This window comes from Danio rerio, chromosome 2, assembly GCF_052040795.2.
Source record: "Danio rerio strain M-AB ecotype USA chromosome 2, GRCz13ab, whole genome shotgun sequence".
Taxonomy (NCBI): Eukaryota; Metazoa; Chordata; class Actinopteri; order Cypriniformes; family Danionidae; genus Danio; species Danio rerio.
Window position 1 is genome coordinate 55,299,960 of NC_141022.1, and position 18,531 is coordinate 55,318,490.

At 35.5% G+C, this 18,531-nt stretch overlaps 2 protein-coding genes across 4 annotated transcripts in view; one reads left to right on the plus strand and one right to left on the minus strand.

Moving 5' to 3' along the window:
• The window catches only part of crygn1 (crystallin, gamma N1), a 33,962-nt gene that overhangs the window by 2,724 nt on the left and 12,707 nt on the right, over positions 1–18,531 (plus strand). The window contains exon 1 of one of the 2 annotated variants that reach the window (NM_001007784.1): positions 12,075–12,131. The exons of the other annotated variant lie outside the window; for it this stretch is intronic. Coding sequence (NP_001007785.1) covers positions 12,111–12,131 — 21 coding nt within the window. The 5' untranslated portion in view covers positions 12,075–12,110. Of the gene's footprint in view, positions 1–12,074; positions 12,132–18,531 lie in introns of those variants that run through there. 2 annotated transcript variants of the gene reach the window in all.
• On the minus strand, positions 5,783–10,494 carry ly97.3 (lymphocyte antigen 97, tandem duplicate 3). Of its 2 annotated transcripts, none has more exons than XM_087241620.1 (4): positions 10,419–10,494; positions 10,101–10,153; positions 6,405–6,527; positions 5,783–6,288 (listed from the first exon to the last, which is right to left on the minus strand). In XM_087241620.1, exons 2-4 carry the CDS (start codon positions 10,150–10,152, stop codon positions 6,179–6,181), a joined length of 285 nt encoding a protein of 94 aa, XP_087097746.1. In that variant the 5' UTR covers position 10,153; positions 10,419–10,494; the 3' UTR covers positions 5,783–6,178. The 2 variants fall into 2 exon arrangements, with proteins under 2 accessions (XP_087097746.1, XP_087097745.1); XM_087241619.1 differs by having other exon boundaries at positions 10,101–10,164.

Below are 18,531 nucleotides of genomic sequence, written 5' to 3' on the forward strand. Positions count from 1 at the left end.
TATGTTTTACTTTTACTATTTTTTTAGAATGCTTGTTTTTATATTATTTTGTATTATATTATATTATATTATAATGTAAATCATTAAATGTGAATATTTCAGTTGCTTATCAAATGCAGCAATAATAATAATACTAATAATAGAAATGAATGCAAGTAAAATATTTTTTATAAATGTTAAAATATGTTTAATAATAATAATAATAATAATAAAATAATAATAAATGTACATTATTTATTTATTTATTATGCATATACAGTAAATGTGAGTGTGGGTGTGTGTATAGTGAGACCAAAAATGATCCAGATGAATATTAAGGATTTTTATAAATTGATTCATATTAATATAATGATGTTGACTGTATATATTTATATTGATTTAATATAAAACATTTAGTTATTGAATTACGATCAGGAAAAAGTGTGGAAAACAGTGAATATCTTAATAGATCACAAACAAACTCTTAATAAACAAACTTCTCTTCATAAATACACAAAGAAAGAAAACTAACATCAAACATAACAGGAAACCATATTTATTAGTATCATATTTATATCAACTTGAACAAACTAAACATAACAGAGACAGTGAAGCCTGTTCGATCGTCTCTATGATTGTGAATATTATCAGACAGAAGACAAACTAAATGATGATGACGTTATTGCAGAGATCAGACTGGCAGCATTTGATCTTCATGGCAGTGTTACTCTGGGAGATCAGACATTCAGTCATTCTGCCACACCTGCTGAAGCCCATGACTATACACACACAAACACATACACGCACACAAACACACACATCGCATTAGGATTTCATCTTAAACTCAATACAGCGTTTATTTTTGTATAACACACAGCAAAGAATCACATTATGGCTGATTTGTTTGGGTCAGTGAAATTTTTTTTTTGAGAGTTTTCCATATTAGTTTAATTCATTCATTAATTTTCCTTCGGCTTAGTACCTGATTTATCAGGGGTCACCACAGCTGAATGAACCGACAACTACTCTATGTTTTACGCAGTAGATGCATTTTAGAATTCGTTATTATTTTGTGTTTTTGCAAAGAGAACTGGGTTTTTTTCTGCGCAAATTCATTAATTGATTTTCCTGCGACTTAGTCCTTTATTGACCAGTGGTCGTCACAGCGGAATGAACCGCCAACTACTCTAGCATATGTTTTATGCAGTAGATGCATTTTAGAACTTATTATTATTTTGTGTTTTTGCAAAGGATATTGTTGTTGTTTTTTTTGGGCAAAAATCATTGATTTTCCTTCAGCTTAGTCTCTTATTTATCAGGAGTCGCCACAGTGGAATGAAACGCTAACTATTCTGGCAAATGTTTTACACAGCAGATGCATTTTAGTTGCATAATTTGTTGTCAGTTTGTGTTTTTGCAAAGTGAATTTTTTTTTTTCTGCACAAATTTATTTATTAATTTGATTTTTCCAAACACTCTTATTCACACTCCTAAACTACAGACAATTTAGCTTATTCAGTTTGCCTAGAGCGCATGTGTTTGGGCTGTGGGGGAACCGGAGCACCTGGAGGAAACCCACGCAAACACAGGGAGAACATGCAAACTCCAAACAGAAATGCCAACTGAGCCAGACAGGACTTGAATCAGTGAACTTCTTGCTGTGAGGTGACAGTGCTAATCATTGAGCCACCATGCCAAAAAAACATTTATGTCAATGTCAATGTCAATTTTATTTATATAGCACTATTAAACACAACCAAAGGTTGACCAATTTGCTGAACAATAAATCACAAAGAACAGGTATAAAATTATAGCTAAAACAAACAATTCTCACAAATAGTTAATATAGGTAAAAACAACCAAATCTCACTAATAGTTATTATAGCTAAAAACAAACAATTCTCACTAATAAAATGGCAAATCAAAAACGTAAGTTTTCAACCTAGATTTAAAAACAGACAGCGATGATATAGACCTAATACAGAGAGGCAGAGCATTCCACAAAGTAGGACCAGCTACTGCGAAAGCCTGGTCACCCCTGCATTTCAGCCTCGACTTTGGAATGTATGTGGATGACTGAAGAGACCGACTAGGCTGATGTTCAGTCAACAGGTCTGACAGGTAGGAAGGAGCTAAGCCATTTAGAGATTTAAAAACCAGGAGAAGAATTTTAAAAGTGACACGATAGTGCACAGGCAACCAGTGCAGAGAGCGCAGAACTGGTGTGATGTGGTCAAATTTTCTGGTGCTGGTTAAAAGCCTTGCAGCAGCATTTTGAACTAGCTGTAGGCGGGATAGAGTTGTCTCACTGATCCCAAAATATAGCGCATTACAGTACTCCAATCTTGAAGTAATAAAAGCATGAATTATTTTTTCAACATTTTTTAAAAAATAAAATAGGTTTGACCGTTTTTAAAAGTCGAAGCTGAAAAAAGCAGGATTTGACCACTGCGTTAATCTGCTCATCAAATCTTTAGCCATCATCAAAGATAACACCCAGATTTTTTACACAGGGCTTCACAGACAAACCCAATTCACCAAGATCAGATGGTGATATCCAAGAATAAATTGACGAGCTGAACACAAATGTTTCAGTTTTGCTCTCATTAAAATCTAGAAAGTTTAAAGACAACCAGGCTTTCACATCTGCAAGGCAAGACATAAGAGTCTCCAGTCCACTAGAATTCTCTTTTAAAGGCAGGTAAATTTGAGTGTCATCTGCATAACCGTGGAAAGACAGACCATGTCTTCTAAAAATAAGACCATGTCTTTTCTAAAAATGCTTTTTTTTTAATATAAAATATTTTTAAATATCTTTTTCTTTAAATATTTCATCCTTTGTTCTATAATTACACCTTTAAAAATATAAACTCGAATAAAAATATTATTGCAAAGGTAGAAAAATAGATTTCCCAATTGTTTGTGAACTAAATGACTGATGTTTTGGTTTTGTAACCCCCGTGGAATATGAGAATGTGACAGGAAAGTTGATTATTGTGTAAAACAAACTTGAGAAACATGATAAACACTGGGTCTGTGACTGATATATATCACGTCTTTAAGAAGTCTGATGAAATATGTGGACATTTGAAGTTGTAATGTTCCTGTAAATGGGAATCTATATCTGTTTATTTTGGGTTCAAGGTACATGTGTGCACAAGGCTGTACTGCGTGTTGAGTTTAGTTCTGCCCAACTGATTTAACCAGCCGAAAAGTTGAAAAACCATCCATTAGTCATTAGATCATTAGATCTACTGTACATATGACTGTCAAACTAAAGATCATTAATATTTAACAACGTTCAAACTAACTTTATCAAATATCACACACACTTTGCAAATACATACATGTTTTAGAGTCTAAAAGAGCTGACTGTGTGATGAAGACTATCAGAATGTTTTTAAAATTACTCCATGATGATTTCATGCTGTTGTTAAAGAGAGAGTTCACCCAAAACTGAAATTTATTATGTATTTATTAACCCTAAAGTGGTTCCAAACTTTTAGAAGTTTCCAAGTTTTAGGAACAACAAATAATAACTTGACTTTTAGTTGATCATTTGGTATCAGAAGTGGCTTATATGAAAGGCAAAGGCCTCAAGATTCCGCTTATTTTACCACAATAACATATGACCATCTCTTTATCATTAATTATTTAATTAGGACGGGAAGGTCTGACTTGCTTAGACAAAACTCTCGTCACTTAACAGAAATAATGTACAGTATAGAATATAAAGTCATGCTGCAGTGAAAAAATAAATAATGTTGTGTCTGACTCCCATGAGCTTGGAGGACTGCATCCATACATCTCTGCAATGATGACTCAAATCACTGATAAATAAAGTCATCTGGAATGGCAAAGAAAGCGTTCTTGCAGGACTCCCAGAGTTCATGAAGATTCTTTGGATTTACCTTCCATGCCTCCTTCATCTTACCCCAGACATGCTCAATAATGTTAAGCTCTGGTGACTGGGCTGGCCAATCCTGGAGCACCTTGACCTGCTTCGCTTTCTGCAACTTTAATGTGGAGGTTGAAGTATGAGAAGGAGCTATTTATTTATTTACTTATTTACCAATTACCAAAGTCACAAAAACACACTCAAATATATAGTTGAATTATCTTTGTTCTAGGATTTAAGAAATTATAAAGCTTTGTTTATATCCATACGTTTTGTACTCTAATGTAAATGCAGAAATTATAATAAGCGAGCCTTCGTGCATTACATGAATTCATACTAAATTGTAGCTTGGGTCTCCATAATTAATTTTTCACTCTGAATATTTGTTGTTTTGCCAATGTCATGCATTATGCACTAAAAATATGGAATATTTCAGTTTGTGATTTGCTCATTTTAATTATTCTCTATTCCATTTCAAAACTGTTTATTTTTTAATGCACAAAAAAATTATCTTATAATCTATATATATATATATATATATATATATATATATATATATATATATATATATATATATATATACAGTTGAAAGCAGTAGTTTACATACAATGTATAAAAAGGCACATAACCATTTTTTAAAAAGTCAGATGTTAATGTGACTAATTTTTTTCTCTTTGAGGTAAGTTCAGATTTTCAAATGTTTTTCTGTTCTGCTTAATAGCAGAATAATGCGAGAGAGATTTTGAGAAATTGTCATAACTTTTCTTGAAAGTCAAGTTTACACACAATAAGATTATTCTGCCTCTGAAAAAGCTCAGATGATGATGTCAAGGTTTTGGAAGTTTCTGATTGGCTAATTGACAACATTTAAGTTAATTGGAGGCACAGCTGTAGAATAATATTTAAGGAAAATCTCAAACACACTGCTTCCTTGTGTGACAACATGGGAAAATCAACAAGCCAGAATCAACAAACAAGCCAGATTACAACTTGCTGAATTACACTGGGAAAAAGACTAATTTTTGGAGACATGTCCTGTGATCTGATGGAACTAAGATTGAACCGTTTGGCCATAATGACCAGTGTTACATTAATTGGAGGACAAAGGGGAAAGCTTACAAGCCTAAGGAACACCATCCCAACTGTGAGGTATGGGGGCGGCTGCATCATGTTGTGGGGCTGTTTTGCTGCAGGAGGGACTGGTCCACTTCACAGCATACAGTAGATGGCATCATGAAGAAAGAACATTATGTAAAAATACTGAAGCAACATCTCAAGACATCAGCCAGGAAATTAAAACTTGGCCACAAATGGGTCTTCCAAACAGACCATGACCCCAAGCATATTGCCAAATTAGTAAAAATGTGCTTTAAGGACAACAGAGTGAATGTTTTGGAGTGGCCATCACAAAGCCCTGATCTCAATCCTATAAAAAATTTGTGGGCAGAGTTGAAAAAGCTTGTGTGAGCAAGACAACCAACAAATCTGACTCAGTTACATCAATTCTGTCCGGAGGAATGGGCCAAAATTCCAGCAAACTATTGTGAGAAGCTTGTGGAAGGATACCTAAAACATCTGACCAAAGTTACACAGTTTAAAAGCAAAGCTACAAAAATACCACAAAAATGCATGTAAACTTTTGACTGTCTAGAAATTAATAAAAAATTCTCAAAAGAATCTCTCCTTATTCTGGCATTTAGCAAATGTCAATCATTTAGGTAATCCTAACGGACCTAAAATAGTAAACATTTAGTATGATTTACCATCAGACATTTTAAAAAAATAGTTATGTTCCTTTTTTTAGAGTGTATGTAAACTTCTGGTTTTAACTGTATGTATATCACATGTTTAACATGATTATGTGAATAAGAATGCATTTAAAGTAAATCACTTCAACAGCACAGCTGCTTTGAAAATAGAAAGTTTATTTCAACCAGGAAAAATCAACGTTATGATGTTCCAGGATCAACAATAGATGTTAATTCAGTATTGCATCATACTTGTGAATGTTTACAATCTCAGTCGTACTATTAAGTGCAATTTATCATTCCCCAATAACAGCTGAGTTTAGGGGTGTGATTTGCTGCCACGCCTCCTTTTAAAAATCATAAAAATCCTATGAATTAGCCACTAAACTGACAAAACATAACATTGTTACGTTTCTTTGTGAGATTGGGCTGTGAAAAATAGTCATTTCTTTAGGTTTAAGTTTGAAAACATGCATATAGTAGTATGTAATCTATTATATTATAGATGATAATCTATTATATATAGATGATGTTCAAAAAGATCATCTGCAGATCAGTCGAAGGTGTTGCAGAAGTCCTTCTGGCAGCACTTGATGTTGATGTAAGAGTTGCGCTTCTGCATCTCACAGTCCGACATGGCCATGCACTTCTGGAAGTGACCATCTGTTTCAAAGCAAATCAGAAACAAGCATTTAATTGTGTTTCAGATTAACTTTAGGTCACTTGCATTGCCTGAAGCACTCATTTTTGGGTGACTTCTTTGAATGATGAAAACTCACACGGGCTTCTGCTGAATTTGGCAGCAGCACAGGCGCTTTTCTCCGGCGGGCATGTTTCAGAAGTGACCTCACAGGCACCTCCGGCTTTCTTTGGGACACAGCGAATGCAGTCCAGAGCCGTGCCTTAAACACACACACACACACACAGTATTTCAATTCACACTCGCTCTTCTTGCTTACAGTGGAAATTATAATTATTCGCCCTCTTGTGAATTACTTTTCCAAATTTTTCCCAAATGATGTTTAACAGATTCAGGAATTTTTCACAGTATTTCCTATAATATTTTTCTTCTAGAGAAAATCGTTTTAAGGTCAATATTATTTTCAATTGTCTACTGAACAAGCATTGTTATACAATGACTTGCCTAATTAACCCAGTTAAGCCTTTAAATGTCACTTTAAGCTGAATATTAGTATCTAAAAAAAATATCTAGTCAAAAAGGATTTACTGTCATCATGGCAAAGACAAAACAAAGCAGTTATTAGAAACGAGTTAATAAAACTGTTATGTTTAGAAATGTGTTGAAAGACATCTCTCCGTTAAACAGAAATTGGGGAGGATATAAATATACAGAGGGGCAAATAATTCTGACTAAATATGCACATTCATCAAACACACGTGCGCATAAAAACCTTTTGTTTCTGGCGTTTGGTTTTTGCAGTGCTCCTGTGCACATTCTCTGAAAATTAATCTCCAAAAAATGCATAAGACCTGTCTCTTTGCTAATCTAATATGTAAAAATTCAGCTTAATATAAATGCATATTTATTTACTCATATTTCAGCACATAAAGCAACGTTTCAGTGCACCACGTTAGAAACACGTAACTTTACTTTTATTTATTTTTATTTATTTATTAATTGTTTTGTTGTTCGTTTGTTTGCTTTTAGTTTTTATTATATATTAAGAGTGTCTCGAAATCGATCGAAATTTATGCTTAACTTCAATTATCGGATCAAAAAATAGAATCGTCGATGCTGCCACGCCCCCATGTCACGTTAGCTTGGCTTGCCAAGCGGGAAAAAAACATGCTTGTTGAAGTGCTTGTTGAACTGCAGACGCAGGAGACCCGTCGACAGAGCTTAAACACTCTCCTTTTTCAATGAAGTCGCCGGTGAGGAAGTATTTTGGATTTCCAGTTAGTTATGTTGACAACGTTCGTGTTGTCGACAAAAAAAAACACAGTTTGCAAGCTCTTCTATGTGCGTATTACGGTTGGGATGATAGACGATGGGAGCATCGCGATCCTCCGCCCCGCACCTGTTGCAAATACGCTCGCAAAAAATATACACTCAGGCCCTGTTTACACTAATATATTAAATGGCATTTTAGAACGACAATGATCGACATCCACACTGGCGTGTAGCATTTCTGAGCAGCCCTCCTTCCTCACTACCGCTGAAAACGCACATCACGTGACCACACACACTCATTCACACACAGACACAGACACGCACACATTGTCATGCGCTCGAGACAGCGGGTCAAGGCAGTCAGCGGGTCAGTAGACTGCTTCCATCTTTTACTTTCACACAAGTACTTAGTCATTTTAGCGAACACCTCAGATACTGTTGGCTGGTTCCTGTTGGTTGTGCGTCTTTTTTACCGACGCCATTATAACGACACAGATCACTGCCTATTCACGAGTCCCGCAGAAAAAAGTGATTGACAGGTGGTAATCATGTGTGTAACTTGCCTTTATTCATTTACTGTATGATTTGTTTATGGGTAAAACAAAGACCATGCAAGTCAGGTAGTTTAAACGGTAGGCTAAAAATAATTAATTCGTTATTAATTAATTAATTAATTAATTATTCATAATCGAAAATCGAATCGAATCGTGCCTTTAGAATCGAAAATTTAATCGAATCGAGGATTTGGAGGATCGTGACACCCCTATTATATATATATATATATATATATATATATATATATATATATATATATATATATATATATATATATATATATATATATATATATCCTCATATGTTGTATAATTTGTAAATGCAACAAGGTTATTGTTGTGAAAAAATGTAAAATGTTGTATTTCAATGTGTACAAACTGAAAACAAAAAATAAAAATATTATGGAAAAAAATAAACATAACAAGAACAAATATTTTTACAGGGTGGCATGGTGGCTCAGTGGTTAGCACTGTCGCCTCACAGCAAGAAGGTCGCTGATTCCAGTCTCGGCTGGTTCAGTTGGCATTTCTGTGTGGAGTTTGCATGTTCTCCCCATGTGTGTGTGGGTTTCCGAGTGCTCTAGTTTCCCCCACAGCCCAAAGACATGCACTATAAGTGAATTGAATAGTGTATGAGTGTGTATGGATGTTTCCCAGTACTGGGTTGCAGCTAGAAGGGTATCCGCTGTGTAAAATATATGCTGGAGAAGTTGGCGGTTCATTCCACTGTGGCAATCCCTGATGAATAAAGAGACTAAGCTGAAGGAAATAGAATGCATATATTTTGACATCTCTTGCATGAATATTCTGTTGTATTTTGGACAGTTTGTTTCTATATCTCAACAAGAAACAAACATTCAGTGCTGCAGTTTTCTAATTTCGGTATTATTTTATATAGCATATAAAAAAGGCAGAACATAATTGCATGGGGAAAAATATATAAAATATCCACAAAAATGAATCTTAAAAGTTTATTTCAGATGTATATATAAACTATATGTTAACTAACAGTTTCTGTATTTTGTGATTCACAAGTCCTTTTTCATTTTTTTACGGTTATGAATGGTATAATGGGATGTTGATCTCTTCTTTGCCGACTTTTAAAGTTTTAAATCAACTATTTTATGAAATAGTATAATGTATAAGAAATATATTCATTAATTCATTTTCTTTTCGGCTTAGTCCTTTTACTAATCTGGGGTCGCCACAGCGGAATGAACCGCCAACTTATCCAGCAAGTTTTTACGCAACGGATGCTGTTCCAGCCGTAACCCATCCCTGGGAATAAGAAATAATATATTGAGAAATAAGTCTGTAAAACAACAAAAAATCTGCTGGCAGTTTACTACAAGGTTTTTGTAGCATAATGTTCAACACCATCCCAGACAATATATCACTTTAAACTATTACAAATATTCATAAAAGTCAATTTTTTCCAACTTTTCAGAGTTTAAAGTTGTTGGAAGACGCAATTTAATAATATTCAAAAGCATAAATAAATACAAACATGAACCACAAAATACAGAAAACTGCTAATTTATTGATTTTTTATATCAGATATACAGTGTTGTTCATAATTTTACTTTCTAATCTTTTTTTTTTAGTTACATTTTTCAACATCTTAAAACATTGTCTAATTAAAGAGTTTTGAAATCTTGACATTTGCTTTAAGCTCAATATTCTATTGTTTGGATGATGTGAGCTCATTATTGCAGATACATTTTATTGGCTAACTTGCTAATATATTCTATTGCATCTCAGCATTTTAATGCACATGTATAAATCATCATTAAACCTTTTGTTTTGGCAGCTTCGACAGTTTTTTGCTATTCTATAGTGAGCATTTTCCAAAATCTAATCCCTAGAAATGCTAAATCTAGAAAAATTCAACTTGCAATAGTTTAGTACGACTGAAGTTGTTATTATGTATATTTCAGCGCACGGAACATAGTTTAAATGCATCATACTGTAGGTCTGTTTTATGACAGGAAAGCCTTAAGAAGACTCACCGCCGGTCACAGCCAGCATAAGAACAACAGCCAATATCAGAAACTTCATCATTCTGGAAACAAACTGAAAAAAAAATAACGTTAGAATGGTGACAATAAACTCATTTTAAGATTATATTGGTCTAATAAGTTCTACAGCAACAAAAAACCAAACCAAAGCATTATAAACACACCACAACAAGCCACTAGTCTCATCTCAGCTGTCATAATACTTCCCAAAGTAGATCAATAAAGTTTTATCTTTCGTTTTATATCTATGCAATTTGAATGTTTTATTATGTGCTGTAAAAGTAATTCTTGTGAATAAAATGAACTCACCTTTATATGCGAGTGGATTGAATAAATCTGCTGCTCTTTCGGTCTGTGTCTTTATGAAGCCTCACCTTTGTCCTACAGTTTCTTATCATCTTGCTCTTGCTCTCTTTCTCTCTCTTTCTCTCACTCTCTGTAAACAGAACAAACCTGGTCAAACGCCCCGCTGAATTGATGGTCTTGACACAGGAAAATAAAACAGTATTTCAAAACTTTGTGTGTATGCGTGTGTGTGTGTGTGTGTGTGTGTGTGTGTGTGTCTTCTGTTTGCAGTGTGTTGTGTTGCAGCGATTGTACGTAGAAATGTTTGCAATTTCCTTCCTGTTGATTATCTTGTAAGGTCAAAAAAAAGTCAGACAGACAGACAGACAGACAGACAGACTGATAGATAGACTGACAGACAGACAGACAGACAGACAGACAGACAGACAGACAGACAGACGGACGGACGAACGGATGGACAGACATACAGATGGATGTATGGATGGAATGATGGATGGATGGATGGATGGATGAATTGATGGATGGATGGAATAATAGACAGATGGATGGATGGATGGATGGATGGATGGATGGATGGATGGATGGATGGATGGATGGATGGATGGATGGATTGACAGACAGATAGATAGATGACCGGATGGACAGACATACAAATAGATGGATGGATGGATGGGCAGATAGATAGATAGATAGATAGATAGATAGATAGATAGATAGATAGATAGATAGATAGATAGATAGATAGACAGACAGACAGATAGACAGACGAACGAACGGATGGACAGACATACAGATGGATGAATGGATGGATGGATGGATAGACAGATGGATAGATAGATGAACGGATGGACAGACATACAAATAGATGGATGGATGGAATGATGGACAGACAGACAGACAGACAAATAGATAGATAGATAGATAGATAGATAGATAGATAGATAGATAGATAGATAGATAGATAGATAGATAGATAGATAGATAGATAGATAGATAGATAGATAGATAGATAGATAGACAGATGTACGAACGGATGGACAGACATACAGATGGATGGATGGATGGATAGACAGACGGATAGATAGATGAACGGATGGACAGACATACAAATAGATGGATGGATGGATGGATGGATTGAATGATGGACAGACAAGATAGATAGATAGATAGATAGATAGATAGATAGATAGATAGATAGATAGATAGATAGATAGATAGATAGATAGATAGATAGACGGATGGACGGACGGACAGACGGACGGACGGACGGACGGATGGATGGATAGATAGATAGACTGACAGATAGATAGATGGATGGATGGATAAAAAGGTGGATGGATATATGTGTGTGTTGTGTCGGTGTTTGTTGTGTTTTGACTGTGTGCCAGCAGCTGCAGCATCAGTGGTTCACACACACCCAAACACTGACTGTAAATCAGAGCTTTAGCACAATAGAGTGAGTGCAGGGCCTTTGTGCATCTCGCCCTCCTGAACTCCGATATCAGCAGAGCCCAGTCTAAGAGAATCTGTCCATCATGCAGAAATTGCTAAGCTCTCTATTGTGGCGCTTTTGTGGGCAAAACCTCGCGATAGCTCCTCATAGCGTAAAGGCCACATATATCAGACAGGCCAGATTTTTCCCTCCGGTTGCTTTCTGTCATTCCAGTGGATAGTTGCAGGATCAAGGCAGGGAACATGTCACAGTATTCAGGGAAGGTGAGTACCGGAGTCATGTTTGAGGTACAAAGTTTGGAATACAGTTTGATCGACTATAACCTGCTGATCCACTTAAACAACAATTACATTTACATTGTTTTGATATAGCAAACACTTTCATCCAAAGCAACAACAAATGATGATAAAAATACATATACACAGTGCATTTATATGCATTCTTATATATAGACATATGTAACTTACATGTACTGTACATTAGCAATATATACACCATGATAAAAACTAAAATATTTATGTACACCTGTAAACATGCATCATCTAGAAAAAATATATATTATTTGCAGTACAACTGTCGCATGTAATATTGCACACCTGTATTTTATTTTATTGTGCACCTGTATTTTTATTGTTCATTCATTTTCTTGTCGGCTTAGTCCCTTTATTAATCCGGGCACGCCACAGCGGAATGAACCGCCAACTTATCCAGGAAGTTTTTATGCAGCGGATGCCCTTCCAGTCGCAACCCATCTCTGGGAAACATCCACCCACACACACACAGAGACACACACACACACACTATGGACAATTTAGCCTACCCAATTCACCTGTACCACATGTCTTCGGACTGGGGGAAACCGGACAACCTGGAGGAAACCCACGCGCAAAACACACCCATGGAAACTCTTCAGAGAACCGCCAACTGACCCGAGGTTCGAACCAGCGACCCAGCAACCTTCTTGCTGTGAGGCGACAGCACTACCTACTGTGCCACTGCGTCACCCTATTTTTATTCTTGGCTGAATATACTGCCATTGAACCAAATTCTACCAAATTTTGCTAGAAAATGATGACATACAATATCATATGATGGCAAGGGCATCCACTGTGTGAACATATGCTGGAATAGTTGGCTTTTCATTCCGCTGTGGCGACCCCTGAAAAAATAAGGGACTAAGCCAAAGGAAAATTAATGAAGTAAGATATATATATAAATATATATATATATATATATATATATATATATATATATATATATATATATTAGGGATGCCACGGTTCTCAATTTAATATTGAACCGTTCGGTACGACATCCACGGTTCAATACGCGCTTGTGAATTGCCGTTTTCTTAGTTTTGCGTTTAAACAATTTATGTGCATTTTATATCTCCCGGAATTGACTGTTTGTGCCTGTAAGTCTATGAGCTGAGTTGAGGAAACTCCTCAATATAATAGTAAATATCCAATCACTATGCTCTAAAGTTAGGGGGCGCTTGACCATCATTCCACACTTTATAATGGCGAACGGCGGTGAAGTGAGGCTGAGGCAACAGTACATGGAAGCGCCGGCGTCTTTCAAATCTGCGATATGAGGACATTTCGGTTTTGCCGGTGAGTATAATGCCAATATAAGAAAAAACGGTGAACAAAAAATAACTGTGTGCAGGGCCGGACTGGGACGAAAATTCAGCCCTGGCACTGTTGCCACACCAGCCCACATTACCACACTGACACAGCCCCATCCACGGACACGCACATTCACTATTTATTTTGGTGTAAAGATGGTGAAATAATATGACATTCTTGCCAGATTTTGATTATGTCCGGGTAACCTTGGATTGGGTCGGCCCATGTTGAAACGAGGCGGCAGTTGCCGATTGGGCCAAATGCTTAACATTTATTATTATTATTTTTATTATCATCATCATAATATCACATCTAGCAAGAGATGAAAGGTGTCTGTACTTAAAAACAAAACATACTAAAAAAAAAACTGACTGGCCCAGATTTCTAAATTGGTCCGGCCCTTCTGGCATTTGCCAGATTGCCAGTCCCGCCCCTGACTGTGTGCAAGCATTGTTTTACACGTATAACCATGACTGCACATCTGCAGGGCCATCACCCAGCAATATCACTGCCTGAAGGCAGAATATCAGAGAAGGTAATAAAGTCCTCCAAATAGCAACAATTCCTCGCTGAATCTTTCAAGCAAACATACCCAACTGGTTCCGAGAGACACATAAAACAAAGACAGTGCGGCTGTTTATTGCTAAAGATTTGCCTTTATATTTTTCATCTTATAAAAGCACTCAATCTGCGTTACAGACTAAAGTCTTGCATTTTTTTCAGCACCGAGATAATTAAGATGGTTTATTTATGCTTACTTAAGTTCAAATATGTTTATTTGAAATGGCCAATTCATCTTTATTAACTTCACTTGTGTTTTTATTTTCAAAGTGTAGGATTTTATGTGTTCCCCAGTTTGTACATGGGCTACCCCCAGCAATAGGATTTCGGGGTTAATTTTTTTTACAATACACTAGTGTACTTTTCTTGGCTTTTCATTAAAACAAAATGAGTATTGCAAAAAATCGTTTTTATTTTGTTCTCCTTAACCCCTCTTACTGTTCCTATTGCCTAATGAAAAAAATGTGTCAAGCCATGAGAACCAAACCAAAAACCGTGTTAAAAAACAGAGGTATGTATTGAACCTAACTGGCTAACTGTATTGTTGCATCCCTAATATATATATATATATATATATATATATATATATATATATATATATATATATATAGATTTTTTGGCCGATATCGAAAACCGATAATTCTTCAGACTTGGAAGCCGATAGCCGATATGTAAAGACCGATAATTATAAATATTTCAAAATGATATATTTTTCATACAACTATTCTGATGAACTGAATAGTCTATACTCACAGCAAAAAAAGCTATCATTTCAAAATTGCAAGGTGATTATATAGACCTATACTCACGATTTCACATAATTCAGCATGGCAAAAATTATTTTTTTCCTTTTCTTTTTAGCAAATTAACATGCAACTTGACTGTTGCATAAAAATAAAAGGTTAAATAATGAAATGGGATTTAATCAACAAGCAAGTTAAATATAATTTAAATAAGATGAAAATGAAAGAGCTAAAGGATGAAACCAGCCCAAATGTTCTTGAATAAAATGTGCTACAGTGATGTACCCATGTACAAATATGTCATGTCCGAAAAAAGCCTTTTTAGAGGTGTTTTGATAGTTCAGAGTCACTGTACAAGTGAAAAGCTGAATACAGATAGTATTACTTTCGAAAATGCAACATAGATTCATCCTATTTGGCGTTTTAGATTCTTTTGAGCACATGTAACTGCTGCTTCAGACAATGCTTCTGTGTTCGTTCTTGCTGTTAATTGTGGGAAAAATAATTGATGAAAAGTTTATGATAAACCGCTGTGAGGCCGGAATTTTGCCCTCTGAGTCAGATTTTGATACAAACCTGAGCGTTGAGCACACAAATGACTTTATGAGAAGCACAGAGCATAATATAAAGACACTGTGGCGGCGAGTTGAGGGCGCACCTTTCCCCCGTGCTGTCAGATCAGTGTGTGTGTGTGTGTGTATGTGTGTGTGTGTGTGTGGGCACGTGTGCAGTGACAGCTCTCACGTACGCTCGTTATAATCTATGAATATTCCGATCGAACTATACAATCTTGCATCAACAACACATGGCAAGCAACGCGTTAATAACAAATAATCATATTAGATTGCAAACAACCCAACTAGTTGTTTAGCACGTGTGCACTACTGCTCTTATGTTTACACATGTAATATTTTTTTTCTGAGGTGATTTAAAGCAAAATACACAATGGCACTCAATCAAACATATCTACAATGATAAGGAACATGGTTACTTGCTGAGTTATTAACGCTCAGCAATACCACATGAAGAAAAGATGGACTTAATCCTTTCACAGTGTGAGGAGAGCTCCATTAGAATGCACTGGACAAGTCTGAACATGTTCCGCCCACGCGTGCACGAGGCAGGCAGGTCTGTTCAATTACTTAATTTATCGGCTTAAAGATATCGGACTAATATAGACATCGGATCGATAACGATAATCTTAAAAATAGCATTTATCGGCCGATAACGTTATGGTCTTCGATATGTTGTCCATCCCTTATATATATATATATATATATATATATATATATATATATATATATATATATATATTTATTTATTTATTTATTTACATTTCTGTTAATTATTTTCACTTTTTTTTCTTTGAAGTTTTTGTAATCAATGACAAAAAATATAAAATTATTATAATAAGCTGCCTTTGGCATATTTAATAAAATGCATAACCAGCTTCTTAAAAACATAAATAATATTAATAAAATGTAAAAGAAAGTGTTTTCTCCTTGAATGATTGCATTACATGAATAAATGCCTTACCCTTCTTTAAAAAAAAAATTATTGTTTGTTTAACCCTTTATACATAAAGTGTCCACACTTTTTTTAACAGTTTAATAAGTAGGCCTACATCATCCGGGTATTTAAAGTGCACCAATTCTATGTAGAATTTTTACATTTTTCAGTTTAAATACTGTTTATAAAACAAAATAGCATAGAATCATGCAAAAGTGTGCCTAAAAATATCCAATAAAGGGTTAATGTAAGAATTATAAAAGTTCGAGTAGTGTAATTACCCAATCAAGTTTTTCTCACTTACATGTGCTGCATATGCTCCGTGTTTGATGCCAGGTATAAAACCTGACAAGCTGAAAGTTTTCACAGTGTGATGCTGATTAATGATTCTCACACTGCGAACTCAAGTAGCTTCACTTTACACCACCAGTGATTGTAGATGGATCTAAATCCTCGACCAATGAAGAGTATTTCCTTAAAGAGAATTCATGCAGCTGTTTTCTTAAAAAAGGGCTCATTTTACAGCTCCCCCAGTGTTAAAACGGTTTAGTTTGACCATTTTTGAGTTCATTCAGCTGATCTTCGGATCTGGCCAGAGCCCTTTTAACATAGCGTAGCATAGATAATTGAATCGGATTAGACCATTAGTATCTCGCTTAAAAATAGCCATAGAGTTTCAATATTTTTCTAGTTAAAGCTTGACTCTTCTGTAGTTACATTGTGTACTAAAAGTGACAAAAAATAGAAAAGGTGCTGTTTTCTTGGGCAATATGACTAAGAACTATACTTTCATTCAAGCGTAATAATCTAGGAACAAGGAACTTAGCTGCAGCAATGCAATGATATTACACAGCACCTGAAAATAGTACCTAGCACAAGTCCTACACTTGCACCACCAGTTTGAAATCTGCGTAATATTAACTTAATTTCAAAGTTCCTTGATTATTACGCCAGAATGAGAGTATACTTCCAAGATATATCAGCCTAGAAAATAGTAACTTTAAATTTTCTGTCAGTCTTACGCCCATTCACACGGGGCTGAAGCGTTCATCATAGCAGCGTCAGCCAATGAAATTCAGTCAGCAATAGGCCACTGTCTAGCTGGTGTATTTGCATACAGCGATCTGATTGGCTGATGCTTCCGTCGGCGCTTAAAAGGTTGAGCTAGTCCCAACGTTAATACACAATGTAACTACAGAAGAGTCAAGATGTAAACAAGAAAATATTTCATTATATATATATATATATATATATATATATATATATATATATATATATATATATATATATATACACTTTTCTATTTCATTACAAAATTATGGCTAATGCAGTTTTTATAAAAAAAAAGATCAGAAAAAATTGTTTTAAAAAATAATCTGGATTAGATGGATGGTAAAAAGGGCCATGAAACCCCCTTGTTTCAGCAGGGTGTTTTCACACCTCTACTTTGGAAAAGGTCAGGAAAGTGGGTGTGTCCAGCTCTGTTTAGGGGGGAGTGTCGGAGGAGTAAAAGAGGGAGGGTCTGTACAAAAATTTGCATAAAAATGGGAGTGTTGATTGGGTACGCACTGATTTTTCACACACACACACACACACACTGGGGAGAAAGACTGACTGTGTTTACATGAACATCAGTAATCGAATTATTTGACAAATTATCAAATGGTGGAGTTTAACTGCAATTTGGCACTTTTAGTAAAAAACCCTCCGCATTTCTCGGTAACTTAAATGCACTTGGCAAGTAGCGTCAGAAAACCGTGTGTGTTATTCCGGTCCCAAAATGTGGCGAAAATTCTACACAACAGTAAGTTTGATTGTGGTGCTAACATGTTTACACTCTGTGTAATAGTTAGTTCGATACGAACTAACTTTGCCATCTGAATAAACAAAGACCACTGGTCGCTCACTTACCAAATCTGCAGAGACAGGACAATCAACAGCAACTAGAGCCGCGTCTTTATTAAGAGGAGACGAGCAGCAAATCCGGATCTCACCCCTTGCAGATGAGAAAAGCTCTCGGGTAAACAATGTTCCTTAGAAACGTATTTCTGTTGCGCGTCGTGTGCACTGTAATCCACATGTGAGTCCAGCTGTGCTCTCAATGAGAGAAAATGAAAACAAAACCTTCACTGCAGCAAATTATAAAAGCAACTCTGCACGCTTGTTTTGGCAACACAATGTGGTGCCTCTCTGCCGTCTGAACACTGTAACATTAATGAATA